The sequence below is a fragment of the Stegodyphus dumicola genome, chromosome 9 (assembly GCF_044657685.1).
Source record: "Stegodyphus dumicola isolate Sdum_Otavi_A_Nest chromosome 9, ASM4465768v1".
In the NCBI taxonomy this organism is placed as follows: domain Eukaryota; kingdom Metazoa; phylum Arthropoda; class Arachnida; order Araneae; family Eresidae; genus Stegodyphus; species Stegodyphus dumicola.
The window spans coordinates 150,931,652-150,953,571 of record NC_140776.1 but is presented as its reverse complement, the minus strand read 5'-3'; the positions used below and the strand labels follow the sequence as shown (position 1 = coordinate 150,953,571).

The following is a 21,920-nucleotide window of genomic DNA, read 5'->3' as shown; positions in this document are numbered from 1 at the left end:
ACTGGTGTATAATTTTTATTTTACTATTATTTAGTTTAGTTTATTTACCATTCTTTTACTGCTATTTTATTAGTATTTTATTCAGTTTTCTTTCTCATTTTTGAATTCATAGATTTTTAATAGTTAAAATATGGGGATACTTGAAAATAAACAACTCAAATAATTCTGAAGTTACTGAAAATTTAAAATATGATACAAAATTTCAAAAAATTGGTAAAGAAATAAATAAAACAAATAAAAAAGGCTCATTGTTACACAAAATTTATTTGTCAGTAGCTTTACATGGACTGGTGATCCAAAAAGTTTTCTTTTATTGTTTCTTGTTTGTAGTAAAAAAAACTTTTGAATACAGCAGTGCTCCAACAAAATTGAACAGACATTTCATAACAAATCATATGAATATGAAAATTAAAACTCTTGATTATTTTAAAACTCAGTTAAAATCTTAAAATAAACAGAGCAGAACTTTTGTAAACACATTCACAATTAGTGAAAAGGCTCAGGAAACAAGTTATTTGGTACCAGAGATTATTGCATAGAAAAGGAAAAGTCACACGAACAGAATCTGATAAAGCCCACTTGTAAAATTATAGTGGGTAAAATATTGGGAGAAGATGTGCTCTAAAGGAAACTGAAAATATTCCACTTTTAAACAAGACAGTAAGTGAATGAATTAATGATATGTCATGTGATGTTAAAGATGTTTTGTGTGATAAACTGAAAAATACATTTTTCAATTCTAGTTGGCAAGTCAATAGATTTAACCAATGTTATGTTCTAGTGTTTGTAAGATTTGTTAATGAGGCAGAAATTCAAGAAAACTTTCTCTGCTGTCAAAAATTACTTGAGACAAACATAAGAATAGATATATTTAATATTTTATCTGCGCATGTAGGAGGGGAAAAATCATGTTGGGATTTGTACAGATGGTGCTGCTTCCATGGTTGACTCCATAAAAGGCTTTGTTACTTTTGTAAAAGAAAAATATACCAATGTTTTTTCCACACACTCTTGTATTCATAGAAAAGTGTTGATGTCAAAATCTTTTTGTAATGAATTACAAAAGGTATTTGATGAGGATGTAAAATAGTAAACTTCATGAAAAGAAAGTCACTTCACTCCAGAATTTTTAAAAAGCTCGGTGAAAACATGGATAAAGAGCACACAAATCTGTTATTGTGTTATAAATCTTCTGTACTGAAATCCGTTGGTTAGGCAGAGTTTTTAATAAGGTTTTTGAGCTGAAGGAAGAAATGCATGCATATTTTCAACATAACTACAAACAAGATTTTACTATGTGTTTTGAGGATCAAACATAGGTGCAAATGCTAGCTTATGTAGCAGATATTTTTCATCACCTGAATCAACTGACTAAGTTACTGCAAGGTGGCAGAGAAAATATACTAACGTCAAGTGACAAGATTCTTGGATGTAAAAGAAAATTATAAAAAAAATGATGTTGTAAAAGGGAATCTTGATATGTACCAATTGCATGTAATTTTGTTGTTGCTGTTGTTTTGTTTTGAAGTAAATGACTAAAATGATAGTCATTTTTTATTTTTCCATTCATGACTATTAATAAAAATATTATTACATGGATGCTGGGTTTCCATAGAATTTGAATGTAAGAGTGAAAAAAATAGGTTCCACAAGAATGAAAAAATATTGAGAAATCTTGATATAGAGTATGAAAATTTCCCCTTTTTAAATATAAATAGGATTTTCTGGATTTAAGTGGAATATTCCCAGGATGAAAGGAAAATTATGTCTAATTATGAAAAATAAATAGTGAAATTAAGTCAAATGTATGATTTCTTTGCTCTAGCTAAGTAGAATTGCTTTATTATATACTCAATTTGATGAACTAATGACATTTTTCCGAATCCTAATTTTGCTCTCTGTTTATTACTTATAAAAGAAACATTTCCGAAGTTAAAAAAACAATGTTATCGTTGAAACTGCTTAAATGAAATGTATTGCATTTGCTGTTGTTTGTAGAACATTAAGATCAAATTAATTTATGTTCGAAAACATGATTTCTCTTTTGCTGTGTAAAAGTTCTCTTAAATGATGTTTTTTGGCTGAATAAAGTTGTCTACTTTTGCGATCTAAAAATTTAAGGGCACAGTTATTTATTCTACTGTTATGTGTATACAAGGTTCAAAAGTTAATTAATACGTTTATAACTTTTTTGCAACATTGTTTTAATCATAAAAACTACTTGTACATACGTCATTATCATAAGAGTCAGAGGCATCTATTCTACAATCACTTGCATAAAAAATGGAAAATAGTTATAATTTTTTATAACTGTATGTTCAATAGTTATATATATGTAATGATATTTTTAAATCAGTTGATTAAATTAAATTCTAATCATATTGCTTAATAATGTGTTGGCGATTCTCTACCTAAATCGCATCCCTGTTCCTAAATTTTGGCGAAATCCTTTCTTTATTATAAATTATATTAACTTGTTGGCCCCCGCCAAATTGCCAAACTCATAAATCTCGTATTACATAAAGTCCTTAATACTCCTGATGAGAAGATAGCGTCACCTCGTGATTTCAATTTATATCGCTGATTGGATGAGCACCATGATGCACACATATCTATAAATAGGGCTTCTCCTCAAAGTACAGGAAGGAATGCTTGTGAGATAGATGCTAAAATAAACGTATCACTGTATTTTCCAAAATTTGTCTCATTCCTGTTGCCCATGCTGCACAACACAAGTAATGTATGAGAAAATACATTTCATATATATTTTTTCAGTACTGTCTTAACCATAAAAACTATATGTACACTTTCAAGATATACCACGTAGTTCTATAAAAAAATTTTCAAGTTTGAATTTTAATATATGATGTTATGAAGTAAATTTCAAATATTGCTGATAAAGCAAATGCAAAACATTCCTCAAAAATAATATATTCTGTTATTCATTTTCCGTAACCTAACAACTGTGTCAAATTAAGCTGTAACTTCTTATTCACACTGCTGCATATTTAAAGTAAAAAATAGAACTAAAAGCAGTATATGAGACCTTTCTATTTTTTTCCCCTTCTTATTTAAATTTATATTTAATATTGCAGGAAATGAGTGTTCGACAAGCATGTTCTTCGAAACCTGTGGCAGTGGAAAATTGATGTTTCCAATTTTGTGAATATAGAACTGCTAAAACTATCAATAATTATTGCTTATTGAAGTGCTATGTTATATGTAAATAAAAAATAAATATTTTATTATTACTATTTGAATGTTATTTTAATTTACATTTTATCTCTAATATGTGAAACCTTACTAAGTAGGGCGAACTTTTTTGTGACAACCACCTCAAAAATGGATAGTACTTCCGAAAACATAAACATGATATGATTACAGTAAAAGTCCAGAAATCCACAAAGCTTCGGACAAGAGGTTGTGCGGATTTTAGGATTTCAGGACAGAAAAAATATAGCATAATATTTGGACTAAAAGTGCAAAATAAATAAGGCATATTAGATACATTTAATTAAATTATTGTACACATTATTGCAATAATTTATTATTACATATATAAATTGATTATATTATTCATTGTATTATATGTACACAGCATCGAGGTTTGCGGATTTCGCCTCATGCAAAGATTTCCGGTTTCGGATTCCGGTGTTAGAATCGCTGTTGCTGTAAAATTTCAACAGCTTTTTATTTTTCCATATATCATACACAATTGTGTCGCAATTCCATACAATTCTGCTGTAAACCGAGGAGTGGAACCTGCCTCCATCTTTTGCATTATCATCAATGCAACGTGTTTACGTTTCTCAACGTTGCAAGCAGCAAAATCATGAGTGCATTTCTTCTGGCTCTAGTGTAGAATCTAGCTCTTCTTTCTTCTGCCTCTAGTGTAGTTTCCATCTGGGCTCTAGTGTAGAATTGGGTGCCCAAATCTCAAATTAACTTTTTTTTTTTTTTTTTTTTTTTAATTTTGGCGATGAAACCTCACTTCTGGTTACCATGATAGTTTGTTTTAGCTTCCTGATTTTATTTAAATGAAAATAGATTGACTTGTACATGGACAAACTTAAGGCAGTGTGCAATGCCTAGTTTGTGCAATTCTTTCTTTCTTTTTTTTTTTTTTTTTTTTTTTTTTTTTTTTTTTTTTTGTGTGTGTGTGTGTGTGTGTGTGTGTGTGTGTAGCAGCCATCTTGAAATTGTGCCTTCCTGGCGCCGATCTTGGCATCAAAAAAAAAATTGCCAAGAAACAATGGGCACCCAATTGTAAACTTTTACCCTTATCTGTCATTGTATTATAAAGGGCTGAAATTTAAAATATTCTTAATTTATCCACAAAATATCCAGATTAAAAAAAAGGCAGCACTAAATAATGTCGTAAAATAACAAAGCTCAGAAAATATAACAATGTGAATCAGGAACTTAAAAGAAGAGTTGAGTGAATCGTCTGCTTTTTTACCTCGATGCAGATTAGAGGGATAAAAACTTGTATCATGATGTCAGTAATTTGGTATTTCTGTTATGACTCATTATTATTCGGTAAGTATTTTTTTCTTCGATATTTCGTACTCAATGTTGCGGTTTCCGGAACCTATATACTAAATGTGTATATTTCAGGTCGGCGGATTTTCGGTATTTGACTGTATTATTATTTTATGACTATTCTTTAGCCCAATGGCTCCTATACATGGTATACAATATATGAATTGAATTACTTACAAAATTAATTATGGTGGTTTCCCATGTATAATGTAGATATGAGACAGTTCCGCTTATAAAGTCCTCGATTGAAACTTTACTGCTCTTGTGCACAGAGCCGTCAAGTACACAAGAGTATTAATTATGAGATTAACATCACTGGAAATGTAAATCACAATAGTAAGTATAGATTGTTTTTGATGCCTATTAAAACATAATATTATGATAATTATCTCAAAAGGTGATAGCCCCACCAACAGCCAAGCAGTAAAATTGCTGAACACGGGTAGTTCGGTTCGAATCCAAGCGAACGGGTTGGCTGCATGGATGTTTTCATGATTTTTCCAATGTATAACATGTATAGGAGCCATTTCTTTTAGACAGTTCTCCATGAAGGCATCCTATGTTTGGCAGATAATCCTCGAGAGCTTTGTCAAGCTAACCAAGCCCAAAAGAAATATTTCAAACGAAGCATAGATATTAAATTTTAAATAGACCTATTTTGTTCTTAATTTCAAGAACTACATACATATATTGGCCTTTATAGTAAAACCCCAATCATAAGTATTAACTAGTGAATTTAAAAATAAATGGTAATCAGTACCTAATTTAACATAGCTCATCAGTCCTTGGTCGTAAATATACGTCCACTAGCGGCCGAACAGTAACGTCACTGAACACTAGTAGTTTGATGTGGAATTGAGTTTTCCCCACATGTAACGTGAATACGAGCCAGTTTTCTTTAAAAAGTGCTTCCAAGAAGGCATCCCTTCCCATACAGAGACAGCCCTCATTTGTTTTAATTAATTAACCATAGTCCTAAATAACAAATTGTTTTTCCTATGAAAGTTAAAGTTGTCTATCTTTATCTCAGCATCTAATTGTGTCATTTTAAATCTTGATATAGACAAAGACTCGGAAATTCTTATTTCCTTTTCGGAAATTTTTTGCATCACCCAGATTACCATCATAAATATACGTCCACTAGCGGCCGAACATTAAACACTAGCGGCCGAACATTTATTCTACTGAACACTAGTAGTTTGATGTGGAATTGAGTTTTCCCCACATGTAACGTGAATACGAGCCAGTTTTCTTTAAAAAGTGCTTCCAAGAAGGCATCCCTTCCCATACAGAGACAGCCCTCATTTGTTTTAATTAATTAACCATAGTCCTAAATAACAAATTGTTTTCCCTATGAAAGTTAAAGTTGTCTATCTTTATCTCAGCATCTAATTGTGTCATTTTAAATCTTGATATAGACAAAGACTCGGAAATTCTTATTTCCTTTTCGGAAATTTTTTGCATCACCCAGATTACCATCATATTTTTCACACCTTCGTATAATGTTTGTGACGATTTTATAAAAAGCTATTTACATTTTCCTTCTACTAATAACTGTTTTTCATAAATATTTACTCTTACCTGCTGAGAATTTTCTGTCTCAACCGTTTCGAAATTTGGAAATAAACACATCTTCATAACAGTAAAATATTCATAATTAAATATCATTTGGACTTTTTATTCAATAACACTTTCAGTGAAACGGAAGTATTTTGCTTAGGGTAAAATATGTATCATACGATTTCATGTACTTTCAGTACTTTATTTTATCAACGCCAAAAGCGATTTAATCAAATACGATATTATTTGCAAATGATTTTTCATATCATGCCAAGGAAATTTCTCAGTAGTTCGTTTTAGACGAGAAATCAGAAGAGTAAAACAAATTTTTCTTTAAATAAACGCACCTTGTCCTCATATTTCAATAATAAATTGTCCATACTTCAATTACATGATTTGAACTCTTTCAAAAATCTCATTTTTATTTCAGAACAATTATTTAAAATATATACTATCAAAGTAACTGTCTTTGTGAACTGTTATAGTAATTAAAAAAAATACAGTATTTTTAATGTGCGCACAGCTAAAATAAAAATTTTATCAAATTTCTCTGTTTCTACAGTCATTGTAAGACACCTGTTTAAGTATTTATTCTATGCTAAAAGAAATTATTTGTAAATTAGGTGATGCTAAATTCTTTAAAAGTTATTCACGGGTTCCGTGCAAATTACATTTACTTTTGCAGAAGAAATTTTGCTTTGCAAATTTTTCGCATTCACAGAAGTTTCCTTCGTAGGCTTTCCAGTATTTTCCAGTTTCGACACGAAAATCGCCCAGATGGTATGGCCGGAGTTGATGTTTTTATTCATGACTTTCCCATTGTAACATCTTTCTCTAACGATCGCCCCCAATTAACCACAACAGGAGGTTGGGGAGGAACGACAGTACAGAATATTCCGTCCTCAACGATTTCGAGGCGGAAAATGTAAGGTAGAAAAAATCGTTTGAAACGCTTTCGGACCCATCAAGAGGTGGCAAAATAATCCGTGTGTGACGATTTTGAAAGCCATCTTTCGATACGGAAAAATCCGTTCGTAACGCTGAAAGGATTAAAGGAAGCCAACGGTACTTTTTATGTAAACAAGCCTTTCCTCCCCCTGTCTGCCGATATAAGAAAATGTATTAAAGAGAAAAACCGGATCCGTAAAAGATGGCAAATCACCAGAGATCCACAACTCAAACGCGATCTAAACTCTATGCACAAAGAAATCAACAAAAGAATCAAGAACTTCAAAAACCAAAAAATAGACCAATTTCCTAAATAACCTAGCTATAGAGGACAATTCCCTATTTGACATTTCCCCCAAATTCAAGAAACCTTATAAACCTATCCCACCTATCCATGGACCTAGTGGAATTCCATATACAGAAGATAAAGCTAAATCTTTCGCGGACTATATGGAAGATACATTCACTCTTAATCCCACTCCGTACGACAATAACCATATTCAACGGGCAGCCTGGTGGTCAATAACTTCCTTAATACCCCTACTCCGTACAACTTCACTTTCCTGACTACCCCAGCAATCGTTGCCAACACTAGCAGCTCCTTACAAACGAAGAAAGCCCCAGGGCACGACGGCATCTTCCGATCTTACCTGCCTAACTAAGATACATCTTCCGATCTTACCTGCCTAACTAAGATACATCTTCCGATCAACGCTCTTACCTGCCTAACGAAGATAATCAACAACATTATCAAATACTCTCATTTTCCTAACTCATGGACGCAAGCTATAATAATTGTTTTCGCTAAACCGCAACAAAATCCAACCTTCCCACAGAACTATCGCCCTATCAGTTTACTTAGCCATCTGTCTAAAGTTACTGAGAAAATCCTACTTTTCCACATCCAAAAAATTACCCTTCCATGAATTTTCTCCCAGAAGAAAAATTCGGTTTTCGTAATCATCATAGCACTTGCCACACACTTTTTAGAGTTATCAACATTATCACTGAAGGCTACAACTGCAAGCTTCCGACCTGTGCTACATTCTTCGATATCGCGAAAGCTTTTGACAGGGTATGGCATCGAGACCTTATTTATAAACTAATCACTCTCAATTTTCCAGATCATTTTATTCGCTTAATAGCCTCTTTTCTTAGCAACAGAACATTCAGAATCAAAATCGGTACTGCTTACTCAACCACCAGAGTAAGCAATGCTGGTGACCCACAGAGGTCAGCACTTTCGCCGTACCATTTTAATATTTAAACACAAGACATCCCTAAAGACCCTTCTGTCCATCTTGCACTCTTTGCCGATGACACCGCCATACTTACTAAAGCCTGCACAGTTATCGCCGTAAGAAACCAACTCCAAAACTATCTCATAAAACTGAAAAAATGGCTCACCTCCGCTCCGTAGTACAAAAATTTAAAATCACCACAGCTACTATGCGACCTACTGCAAACAAATTAATTTTATATTGCTCCATACTTTGTCCAGCCATCCTTTATGCAGTTCCGATCTGGGGACATGCAGCTAAAACCAATATTAAAGAATTACAAATTCTACGAGAAATTATCAATGCTCCTTGGTATATTCGAAACATCTACATTCACAGAGGCCTTCAATTCGGACTTATTCAAGAGTATATTAAATGATTAGCGGTCAATTTCTTTCATTCAGTTAATAGCCTTATTAGCACTCTCAGACACTCCACCCATCTGAGTGAAAAACATCGGTACCCATGTGACATCCTACCCACATCTTGACTTTCTACATCTTGACACTCAAGAATAAAATACGATCTCTGTTTGTGTGTGTGTATTATAGGCAATTGCTCGCCGGCCGATGCTATTCGCACCAGTGGTGCGATTATCCGCTTGAGCTATTCGCACCAACATTAACCACGGATGCGCACTGAGTTGTCGGATCCGTCATTTGAACCCAATCGAAAAGAACGGATTCTACGTACGCAAACTGCCTAAGTGTTGTAGTGAATCTTTTTTTTTTTTTTTTTTTTTAAGGCGGCGTACTTTATCATTTTTTAAGCGTTGGCCACATTCAAAAGTTTAGAAAGGAAAATGGATTCCTTTTTTTCAAAATTTTAAAAGATGGAACACATTTCCTTTTATTAAAGTTTATATAAAAAAGGGCAGATTTTTATCTTCACAATGTTTATCGTTTTCCTGAACGGTTGGAATAGTTTAGGTGGGACAAAATTTTGTTTACATTTTTTATACTGTTTAGAATACAATTAGCTTCAAACATGTGTTTTGCTCAATGAAGACTTAAATTCATTCCTCTTTAAAAATTGTTTGAGAAAAGATAATAAAAATTAGACAGACGATTTCTGTGTAGAAGATTTAGACATGAAATAAGTTAAAAGCGATTACATCAACTATTAAATTAAATTGAAACAAATAATGGGATGTAATTTAAAAGACAGAAATAATTTAATGTAAGTTAGTAATAAGATTTAAAAATTTGCACACACAAATAATTTATCAGATTTTATAAGGTTTTATTTCATAAATAGCTTTGATTTTGAAATACAGTGTCTCAAAAAAGTGATGGGACACTTCTGCTTTACAAAAGGAAACTGCAATAAAATAAATTTAAAAAACATGTAAAATTTTTTGTGGGTGTGTTTCATACTTAAATTTAGTAACAATTATTACATAACATACATTTTCTCAAAATATTAAAATATTAATTTAATAAAAATACAATTGTTTAGAACGGAGCAAAAAATGGCTCACATAAGTGATGGGACACCATTAGATAATGTTACGTACTACAATAAAAATATTTTGGGGGTTTTTTATTTTTACACAAGAGCAATTGGCAATAATTTATAAAATCGTCTGTAGTATTTCTCTCCAGTTTGTTTTGGAATTTTTTGTGTTTTTTAGCTCTGTGCAGCCATGAATGCTAAACGAAAAGAAACTTTGCCTGAAATTCGAAAATTAGTTATTACTTTGCATATTGAACTTGGAAAATCTATTCGAGAAACTGCTGAAACAGTTAACTTAAGTCATTCAGCAGTTTTCTCTATCATTAAACAATATAAAAAGAATCATATGATTCAGGATAAAAAAAGACCTGGCCGACCATCAAAGCTATCCAATGAAATAAAGCGAATTATCTTTCGAAATATTAAAAAAAATCCAAGAATGAGTGCTCCTAAAGTTGCTGCTGATTTACAAGCATTATATGGAGTAATTGTTAATCCTGGGACTATTAGAAGAGTAATTCGATCTGTTGGATATCACGGTAGAGCAGCCAGGAAAAAATTCTTCGTAAGTGAAAAGAATAGAAAACTCACTGGCTTTCGCAAAATCCAACATAAATAAGAATTCTGATTACTGGAATGAAGTTATATTTGCTGATGAGAGCAAATTTAATATATTTGGTTCTGACGGTAGAATCTTGGTGTGGAGAAAACACAGGGAAGAATTTCGCAAACAGAACTTGGTGCCAACAGTAAAACATGGTGGAGGAGGAATTATGGTATGGGGGTGTATGTCGTCCGCTGGAGTTGGTAATCTTGTTTTTATTGACAGTATAATGGATCAGTACAAGTATATTGACATTTTAAATCAAAATTTGAAATCTTCAGCACGAAAATTGAACCTTCATAACGATTTTAAATTCTACCAGGACAATGGCCCCAAGCACAGTGCTTTGAACGTTAGACTCTGGCTGCTGTATAACTGTCCTGGAATAATAAAAACACCCCCACAATTAAATCCCATAGAGAATATTTGGCAAGAATTCGCACACACCATTTCTTCAAAACAACAATTAAAATCGGTGCTTCAAGAAGAATGGGGTAAAATCACTCCAGAAATCACAAAAAAATTAGTCGAATCCATCCCAAGAAAATTAAATCATGTTTTAAAAGTAAAAGGAAATCCAACAAAATATTAAAACCTTTTAAAAAGTAAAATTTTTGGATAAATATTTGATGGAAAAGTAAGTGTCCCATCACTTAAGTGAGCCATTTTCTGCTCCGTTCTAAACAATTGTATTTTTATTAAATTAATATTTTAATATTTTGAGAAAATGGGTAAAATCCTTGTATACGGTGCAGCCTTGGCGCGATTTTGAAAATTATCGCCAACACCAAAAATGACCCAAAGAACGTCTATGTATATACTATACATTATTGTTTCATAAGAATAAATTGAATTTAATTAAAAAAATTAAATTTAAATACATATTTAATTAAATATTCTTTGCGCCATTGCTGCAAGGAATGAAATTTAAATTTAAAGTACTACATAGTATATAAAATGTATAACTATATATATTCTTTGAATGACCCGTTTACTACCCATCGTATATGTCCCGTTTTTACTGTTCATCATAAAAGTCGCCAAATCCCTAGTGCACCGGATACTAGGATTAAACCAGAAAATGTATGTTATGTAATAATTGTTACTAAATTTAAGTATGAAACACACCCACAAAAAATGTTACATGTTTTATAAATTTAATTTTTTGCAGTTTCCTTTTGTAAAGCACAAGTGTCCCATCACTTTTTTGAGACACTGTATAAACATGTGTGCATACTGAAAAAGTGATGAATATATAAGAATATTGTAATGTTTAGTAAGTTTTCTTATTTAATAATAAATTCTGACAGTCCTATGCTATAAAACTAGGGTCTAAGTTTGCATAAAAATTTCTCAGCTAAATAAAAGAATTTAAGTAATTTCTGTAACTTTTTTGTCAAGACATTAAAGATTTTTTAACTCATGTCTTCGCTTGCAATTAGAACCATCATTAAATCCCTATTTTATCTAATCATTTCCTGAACATTATCATGTATATAGATTGACCTCCTCTTTGTAACTGATTATTCTTTTGCTGGTGAACTAACAACCCTTTCTATTGCTGAGTTAGGGTTAAAAACCTTCGGTCTCGCTACCGCCTGCCTTACGGAAATCGGCTTAAAATGCTGGTACATGAGCTGATTGTGCGCATGCGCGAACATAGGTGACGCTATTCACACCGTCGGTGCGATTAACCACTGCGGTGCTCGCCGTAGGAGGAAAAAAAATTAGTATTACATTATTGAATGATGCACAGCCACATCACTAAATAGATTCAGGTAACAGAAGAGATGAACGTCTCAACTCTAACAATGCTTTTTGCTGAAAACAAACATTTATCGTAAAATTTGATTGTATTTTTCATGTATAATTACAGGTATTAGAAAATATTTGTATTCTTTAATTTTATCTTTGAATATATTATCTATAAAAGCTGTGTTTTGCCCAATCAAGACTTTAGTTCATTCCGCTTTAAAAGTTGTCTGAGAAAAGATAATTAAAATTAGACAGACGATTTCTGTGTAGAAGATTTAGACATGAAATAAGTTAAAAGCGATTACATCAACTATTAAATTAAATTGAAACAAATAATGGGATGTAATTTAAAAGACAGAAATAATTTAATGTAAGTTATTTAGATTTAAAAATTTGCACACACAAATGATTTATCAGATTTTATAAGGTTTTATTTCATAAATAGCTTTGATTTTGAAATATAAACATGTGTGGATACTGAAAAAGTGATGAATATATATAAGAATATTGTAATGTTTAGTCTCTAATTTTGGTATTTGGACAGCTTTAACAATATATTTATTTGTGAATAACGTAACTTAGGTAAAAAAAAAAATATCGTCGGGTTTTCATCCGCAAAGAACCCGTTGGCGCTTCGGGAAAGAACCCGTTGGCGCCGTTGCATTTTTACTCGCCAAGCTCGCGGTTCATCGATGATAATCCGAGCCGTAAACGTGATTTTTAGTGCATGTAAATTCAAGTTAGCAGATAAAACAATGTATTAAGCATATTGTAGTAAAAATTCACAGATAATAAGCATGTAGATGTAAAACTAACCGGTTAAACGTGATATACGAAAATTGTATTAAATTCAAGTTAGCACAGAAAAGAATATATTTTGCATAAGAGCATTTATAACGGAAATAAAACTTCATATAAAAATATAAATTAGTATTAATATACTGAAATTAACCGGTTAAACGTGACATACGAAAAAAATTTGTCTTAAATTCCAGTTAACACAGAAAACAATATATTCCTTACTGCAGCAGTGGTTTGCTAATTTTGATGACCATGGTGATGCATCAAACTATTCTGTCATCCTAGATAATCAATAATATTTTTTTATTTCAATTTAATCATCTATTTATGTCACACCTGCCATCCTCTGAAAGGTTATTGTTAGAAAAGCATTAACAATATATTATCTTGTTTAAATTTTACACCATAAAAATGAATTTATTCTCAGAATTTTAGATGACAATAACCAATAATAAAAATAAAAGCATTACTTAATTATTTAAAATGCACATTTTTGCGGTCTACGAAAACAAATTACTTTAGACGTTGGAAACCTCATGGTTCTTAGAGCTGTTCATAATTAAGAACGCAACGTGAACAGCCGTGTTACAAATTAGCATTCACCCCTCCTTTCATCCCGAACCGAGAACCGGCATCTATCTACGAAAATATTTCTATTTATTCGTTGTTAAAGAATTCAGAAAAACTAATAATAAATAAGAGAAGAATAATATAAACCTGCAAATGCGAACAAAGACAGTGATAATTCAACAAAATAAACGCAAAAGGAGTGGTTGCATACTTCGAACAAGGGATATATCCGATGAGTTACCAGGTTTGAACTATTATCGCCAAAGTTGGCGATGTTTACATTTACCGGGTTCTCTGCGGATGTGCTTCCATATCGTCATTTGTGAATAATGTAACTTGGGTAAAAAAAAAAAATATCGTCATATGCTTAACTTTTCATAGCCTGAATTTTCTTTCTCTTATAACAAATATGAGTCGTTTTTAAATAGCGATGTATGTAAACAATAATATATATGTAACTTTTTTGGGTAAAAGTATAGTTTAGGGTATCCCTTGGCGATTTTTGGCGGTACATCGATATCGATTTTGTGCAGTTCTTTGACTTGTTATTTTGGCTTGCGAAAATCGTCGCTACACAAAGCCAAAAATTGCACAAACAAATTTGCACAAATGCTACACAAGACAAACAATTGCGCAGACTCGGTATCCATGTACACATCGACTTATTTTCACTAAAAAAAAAAAAAAAGGCATTGTGCACTTTTTTGACTTTATCCATGTACATGTTGACCTATTTTCACTTAAAAAAAAATCCCCGGATTGCACACTCTTTTAACTTTATCCATGTACACGTCGACATATTTTCACTTAAATAAAATCCCAGAATTGTACAAACTTGCATTTTGCACTCCCTTTACTTTGTCCATGTCAGGGGTGTTTGTGCTCCGGGGAAACTTCGGAATTCCGGGGATTTTGAACTTTGATACCCGGAAATTCCAGGGATCGTCGTTCAAAAGGAAGTAGGAATAATAATGAATTATTTATTTTGATCTGGGTAATTTTGTTTGCTTTGAAAGCAGAAAATGCAAGGTCAGTGTGTGTGGTGAAAACTTTTCCTTTCTTTCTCCAAAGGCAGTGATAATGCGTGAAAAGGGGGAAAAAAACTTCTTTTTTGTTCTTTCCTTATTGCGAGTTATGACTCATTCCCCCGGTTCTCGGACATTCTCTTCTGGATTCTTTTTGGCAAGTAGGCGTGGCAGAAAAAAAAAGGGGAGACTTCGTTCGACCAGATGTGCGATCACGTGACTCTGGGTTCAAAGGTCTTATCTCTCCTGGAGTGGCGCCAATAAGTAGAGAAGGGGGATTTTTTGCCATATTAGCTATTTGTCATTGATCGCTTCTCAACTTTTTTTCCTCCGCTGTGTAAAATTTTCGTTTCATTTATTAGTGCACGTGTAAATTTTTCATTTCGTTTATTGAAATATTTTTTTATTTATGTACGCAAGAGAATTTCACTATGAAATTTCTTGATATAAATAGTGATATTATACAATTAGAAGAAGGTGTCCGGAATGCATTTAGGTGGAATTTGAGATTGATCTTTACATTATGGTAACTTGGCGAAAATTTGGCGACCAACTCTCCTGCAGCAACCCTCTATTTTTTTTTCCCGCCGCCATTTTGTCTTCACGAATTAAAGACATGTTTCTTTTCTTTTTATCTACTGAACACTTCTTCCAACAATCTACTAGCCGAATTACACTTATGCTAGAAATTTTATCTAACAAAACTGCTTAATCATGACAAATATTCACTGCAAAATTGGGAAAAAGTGCACAATACCATACTCCTTACGCATTTTTCAAAATAACACATACACATAAACCATGTACACGCCGACTTATTTTTACTTAAAAAAACATCCCAGAATTGCACAAAAATGGCATTGCGCACACTCTTCACTATATCCATGTACACTGCTTCTTTCTCATAAATTAGAAAAATTTCACGAAAATACATGACAATTTTCTCAATCTTTAAACCCGGTAAAAAGAACATATATGAAATTACCTGATCGTGAAAAAGTATTTACCCTTTCCAAATATGAACATTTCCACATATAAAATAAATAAAATATCCAAAAACTTTTACCTCTAAATCATCTATTACATTATACACGTCACCAACGAATTCATACCGCAAGCATTACAAATACATAGTATCAAATATTTAAATTATTTCCATGCATGTTTACTTCAACTTAAACGTGTACCAAATTCCTACAAACATAAAATTCGCAAAATAACTATCATTTAATTAAAATATCACTAAACCATGTACACGTCGACTTATTTTTACTTAAAAAAACATCCCAGAATTGCACAAAAATGGCATTGCGCACACTTTTCACTATATCCATGTACACTGTTTCTTTCTCATAAATTAGAAAAATTTCACGAAAATACATGACAATTTTCTCAATCTTTAAACCCGGTAAAAAGAACATATATGAAATTACCTGATCGTGAAAAAGTATTTACCCTTTCCAAATATGAACATTTCCACATATAAAATAAATAAAATATCCAAAAAACTTTTACCTCTAAATCATCTATTACATTATACACGTCACCAACGAATTCATACCGCAAGCATTACAAATACTTAGTATCAAATATTTAAATTATTTCCATGCACGTTTACTTCAACTTAAACATATACCAAATTCCTACAAACATAAAGTTCACAAAATAACTATCATTTAATTAAAATATAATTAAATTCAAAAACACTACTTAAAATATAAATGAGCACATACATTAAATTAATACATACATAAATACCCATTTCGAATTCACTTTAGTTACGGCCATGGGATCCAAAAATTCACGAACACTGTTTCACATAACACAGAATAAAGCCAAATACAAAATTTCCAGATTTTTTCCCGATTTCCCCCCTTTTCCGATTAAAGAACCGTAATTCGTCCATTAATATCACATGACATATCCCATGATCTCTCATTTCCCTCATACAAAATAATGCGTAATCGGAACTGAGTACTGCTCACATTATTACCAAAGTCCCAGGTAGTAACCTTTATCGTCTCCAAAATGTCGCCAAACTACCGGTTACCATATTGTAAAGATCAACCGAATTTGATTGAACGGAGAGATGGTAATGGGGATACCATTGGCACATGGTGCAAGAAAATAAATGTTGCTGGACAAGCATATTGTGTTTTTTGTAACTCACTGCTGAAGTATGGTGGGGAAGGATTCAAGGCTTTCACAAATCATTCTAAAACTGTGACGCACATAAAATATTCAAAGTGCATTAGACATTCAATGACTTTAAGTAATTATGCTAATTCAAAAAATACTGATGACTTACTGGAGACTGATGCTCGGCCAGTGGATATAGTGAAAAGAAAAGCACACCAAGAGGTATTAATAACTTCGTTTATCGCCGAGAATTCTTTTTCTTTCAATGTAGCTCCCAATTTAATTGAACTCTGCAAACAGTTGAGCCGCGATCAGACGGCACTAAACTCGTTGGAAATGTCCAGGACTACTGCATGTTATAAGATGAAATATGGGCTCGCAAAAACTATTAAGGAAAATATCATTAAAACTTTAAAGGAGACTCCATTTTCTCTAAATTTGGATGGTACTAGCAATGCTCAAGAAAGTATACTGGCAATATTGGTGCAGTTTTATGACAACAATCAAAATGAAGTTGTAGTTCATCATTTTGCATCTCTAAAGATGGAATCTTGCAATTCAGAAGCTGTTTTTAAAGCAGTTGTTAATACTATTGAAGATAATAATATTCCATGGGCAAACTTAATTAGTGTATTAATGGACTCATGTAACACCATGCGTGGAAAAAAAAGGGTGTTGAAACCAGACTAGGATCAAACAAAGCACCCCACTTATTAGATATTGATGGTAACACATGTCACACAGCTAATAACTGTGCAAAAAAATTTGCTTCATGTTTTGATAGATACTTAGAAGATTTGTTTGATGACATCTATTTTGATATGAAAAGCTGCAGTAAAAGAGAAAATTTTTTCAAAATCTGTGAATCCCTTGCCATTAAAAAACTTAAGCCCTTGAAGAGACCAGACCATAGGTGGGTGTACATTTTATGTGTTTTAGAAAGAATCAAAGATCTGTGGGATGCTCTTATTGCATTTTATTTTCACTACTTGGATAAAACTGATAAAGGGGATTATTTTTCTTATGTTGAAACTGTATACAATAAAAGAAATATTTCTGCAGCTCAGAAAAAAATTGTTGAAGGGCTGTATTCTTGCTTGCATTCCCAACAACTCACAAAGGATGCTTTAGCTCGGAAAAAAAGAATACTAAATGGGCTATTTGTTATGCAAAACAAAACTTTATTGCATATGGCATTATATTCAGCAGTATTACCAGAGTTCAACACATATATTAAATTATTTGAAACAAAAAAACCAATGCTTCATTTAATACATTCCAGTATTTATAAATTGATGGCAAAATTTTTCTCTTTTTTTTTTTTTTTATGAAGCCAGAAAATATAGAGTGCACATCTTATAATGATTTATTAAAGGTTGATGTCACAAATCCAGAATTCCATCTACCTAGCAAAGTAATATTTACTGGTGCAGAAGCTTCCACTCTCCTGATGAAATTATCAAAAAATCATCCAATAGCAAAAGAATTCAAAATTTCTCTGATGAAAGCTTATACTAATACAGCACAGCATATGAAACAGAAATTACCCCTTAAAAATTCATATCTAATTAGTTTTACAGCATTAGATCCAGAGCTAAGAGGTAAAACCAGTACAATATTAGCTTTTGAAAAATTATCATCTTTTATGTCCCATATTTTTAGTGATAATGAAAAGTCAAAAATAGAAGCTGAAATAAGGTTATACCAGAGTGATATTGATATCACCAAAGAAATGCTCTACACATCTGATGAAAGTGGAAATCAAGTCAAGTGTACAATTGATAAATATTGGTCTAAAGTTTTTAATTTAAAAGATGATTTCACAAATGATTATAAGTATCCTACATTGGCTAAATTGGTCAAAGCCTGCCTTAGCTGCTTCCATGGCCCATTAGTGGAAAGTGCATTCAACTTAATGGATATGCTTGTCACTGACTATAGAACCTCTCTTAAGATTGATTCCCTAGATGCAGTGCAGACTATTAAATATGGTTTAATGGCTTCTAAAGAAACCTCATGTGAAAAATATGGCTAAAAAAATCCAATGACTGATCCAATTCACAAAGATCTCTTACTGAATATGAACAGAAGTTGGAAAGCATATCAAGAGGACTTAAAAACATGTATTTCAGATGAGTCACCTATAAAAGTCTCTGAAAAACCTTCTACTTTAGCAGAAAAGCAAACTGCTTCTACCTCTGCATGTGCAGTTCTCGAGGAAATTTCTTCAACTGTAAATGAGGAAAATAAAAGTCAACCTTCCTGCAATTATGAAGTTCACCACAAAAGAAAAACAAGCCCACAAACATCAGAAAATAAAAAAAAAGCAGCAGAAATAGATAATTTTTTTTAAAGAATTAATTTAGGTAATTTAAAATATTTACATAAAATGTAGTAGTTTATATGTTTGAAAATTTATGGTTATTAATTTTTCAAAAAAAGTAATTCATTGAACTTTTATAATTAGGTCATTCAATACTTCAAAATTGTAATTTTTCATTTCCCCCCCCCTTCTCGAAACTCCAAAATGTCGGTAGTAAGTCCGTAAAAGTTTCAGGGGATTTTTTTTAGGTCTCGCAAACACCCCTGCCATGTGCACATTAATATATTTTCACTTAAAAAGTCAAAGGAGCACCAAATTCTACAATATAGGCACACAAAAAATACATACTCTTAATAAAATACATTTTAAACCAAGCAATAAAATAACATAAAAAAGGAAAAACATGTTATACATTTAAGCACTGCCAAAAGCAAATATTCACTTACCACAATTTTTGAGTTCACTTCGTACACCCAGAGCTACATAAAAATCAAAATATCAATCATACTCAAATGACTTTTTTCAAACCAGGTACTCTTTCTGATCGAACACTTCGCATAGTGACCATCTGAACCTTTCTTCTACAAACCCATTCAAATCCATCTATATGGTTTTTACGTTCGACTAGACGCATATCCTTCCTACACGACACTTATAATGGCTACTAAGTAAACCTTCATTTACACACCAGTCAATTAAAGCTCTTTTCGGCTAATCTTTGGAATATGGTAACAGGTAGTTTGACAACATTTTGGTAAGGCGATAAAGGTTACTAGCTAGGACTTTAGCAGTGTATATGGATAAAGTCAAGAATGTGCGCAATGCCATTTTTTTTAATTCTGGGATGTTTTTTTAAGTGAAAATAGGTCGACGTGTACATGGATGATACCGTGTATGTGCAATTCTTAAAAACGCAGCAAGCAGTTTGCGATTCTGCACTTTCTCCCAATTTCACACCTAATCTTCGTCATGATTAAGCATTTTTGTTCCATAAAAGTTCCAGTATAAGCGTAATTCAGCTAGCAGATTGTTGGGAAAAAATGTTGAGAAAAAAAAAAAAAAAAAAAAAAAAAACATGCTTTCACTTTTTGAAAACAAAATGGCGTCCAAAACAAAACTAGCAGGTTGCTGTATCAGGGTTGGTTGCCAAAAAATAGCCAAGTTTCCATAATCCGAAAATTAACCCTTTTTTCCCCTTTCGCTCCAAATCGTACAGAAACTTCAAATTAATCTTACTATATTCGGCCGTTCTACCGTCTAAAGAATCAAACCAACACACACCACAAAAACGCTTACAAAACATCCCATGATTCAGAAATTCCCAGAATCATGCACCCGATTACGTCACAATAGGGTTTCCATAACATTCAACTACTCAGGCTACCATAAATGAAACAACCTGGCGATAAATCAAACAACAACTTCGCCATAATACAAGGGGTACCTTAAAGTCTACTCTACTCCATTTTTGAAACGTGCAGGTAGTGAGGATTAATAGTGACATGGTGATGAAGTTCCTATGATATGTTGAATTGCTGCCCATGTCACAGTGCATAATTTTCAGATCTTTGTCCAGAATGAAGGTAAAATCAAGTAATTCATGCAGTTAAGTATTTGATAGCCTTTTTAATGAGCAGATTGTAGATGGTGCAAAATTAGTGTTTCCTTGCTTAGGGAGACACAGATTTCAATATCTTCAGAGGTTTTCCTTTTGTCAGCAGCAAGTAGGTATAAGACCAGTCTTTTAGATCCAAATATTGAAAAAGTCTGTGACAATTTGTGTTAACTGGAGTCCAGAAGTAACCAGCATTAAAGAATGCAACTGAGGTGTAGTCTAAGCACCTGAGCAAGCAATAATAGGGAGTAAGGGGGCTAGGTTCTTTTGAGTTCCATAGATAATGTAGGAGGGAGGTATTAATTTGTGATTAATAATATATGAAGCTAAAAAGTAATGAAAGTTACTGGTTTTAATTTTTAAGCCAAATTAAATAAATAAATAAAACTTGTCTTTAAAAACAAAACCGTGTAACCATTTTTTTGTTTCAGTCAATCGAAATGTTGAATTTTATCTTAGTTTTTCTTTTGTATTTTTTAAAGTTTTAGCTCACATATGAATCAGTGTTTTCCTATTATTTATTGCTGATTTACTGCTTATTACAGGTTCTTAAATTTTGTGATGAAACGTTTTACACCCTTTTGCTGCTATCTTAAAAATGGTATATGATATTATGAAAAGTCTTAGTGTTCATCCCGTAAAATACACAATTATTAACTGTCAAATACCTTTTCTGTAGCATTTCTTGAAACTTTTGTTTTAGATATGAATTCTTTGCAAGTTTACAGGATACATTCAAAATTGCAACCATCTAATGTGACAATTTGATGAGTTATTTTTTAAAACATGTGAAACTAACCCATTTGGTGCATTGATGATTTTTCAAAAACGCACCAAACTGGCCCATAATATCCAATTTTACCAAAGCAAGAATTGGATAAGCAAGGGAAAAAGTTCAAATTTATATTTATTTTCTATCGGAAATCTAAAGTTTGGTACCTGTAAGACCATTTTTGTAGGTTACACATTATAATTTAAATATATTGGCAGCTAAATATTAAATTCTTAGACTGTCATTTCTTTCAAATAATTATATCATGTTTAATTAATAATTAGATAACTTACTTTAATTTAAACTAGAAGTAAATTATGAAAGATTTTTTTGAAAACATTTTTAAAGAAAATTTACCATGTGGGACAAGCATTGAGAATAAATAATAACAGCCTAGTTTCTTTCTCTTATTTATTTAATTTTTCTTAACTGACACATTTCATGTCAGTTATGTGTCAGTTATTCATGTCAGTTATACAATGTGCATAACTGACACATTTCTTTGTATGTAAATGATTATAAACTTCTTTA

The 21,920-nt window shown here is 32.1% G+C and overlaps 2 protein-coding genes across 7 annotated transcripts in view; both read left to right on the top strand.

The window, feature by feature from the left end:
* MED15 (mediator complex subunit 15) overlaps window positions 1-3,254 on the top strand; it is a 196,389-nt gene extending 193,135 nt beyond the window's left edge. For all 5 annotated transcript variants that reach the window (XM_035351292.2, XM_035351291.2, XM_035351293.2 and 2 more), the window contains one exon: window positions 3,096-3,254. In XM_035351292.2, the coding sequence (XP_035207183.1) occupies window positions 3,096-3,149 (54 nt within the window). In that variant the 3' untranslated portion in view covers window positions 3,150-3,254. The remainder of the gene's footprint in view (window positions 1-3,095) is intronic.
* Window positions 3,255-12,109: 8,855 nt separating this feature from the next.
* The window catches only part of mRpL22 (mitochondrial ribosomal protein L22), a 43,837-nt gene continuing 34,026 nt past the window's right edge, over window positions 12,110-21,920 (top strand). For both annotated transcript variants that reach the window (XM_035351298.2, XM_035351296.2), the window contains exon 1: window positions 12,110-12,265. The gene's annotated coding sequence lies outside the window, so the exon portion shown is untranslated. The remainder of the gene's footprint in view (window positions 12,266-21,920) is intronic.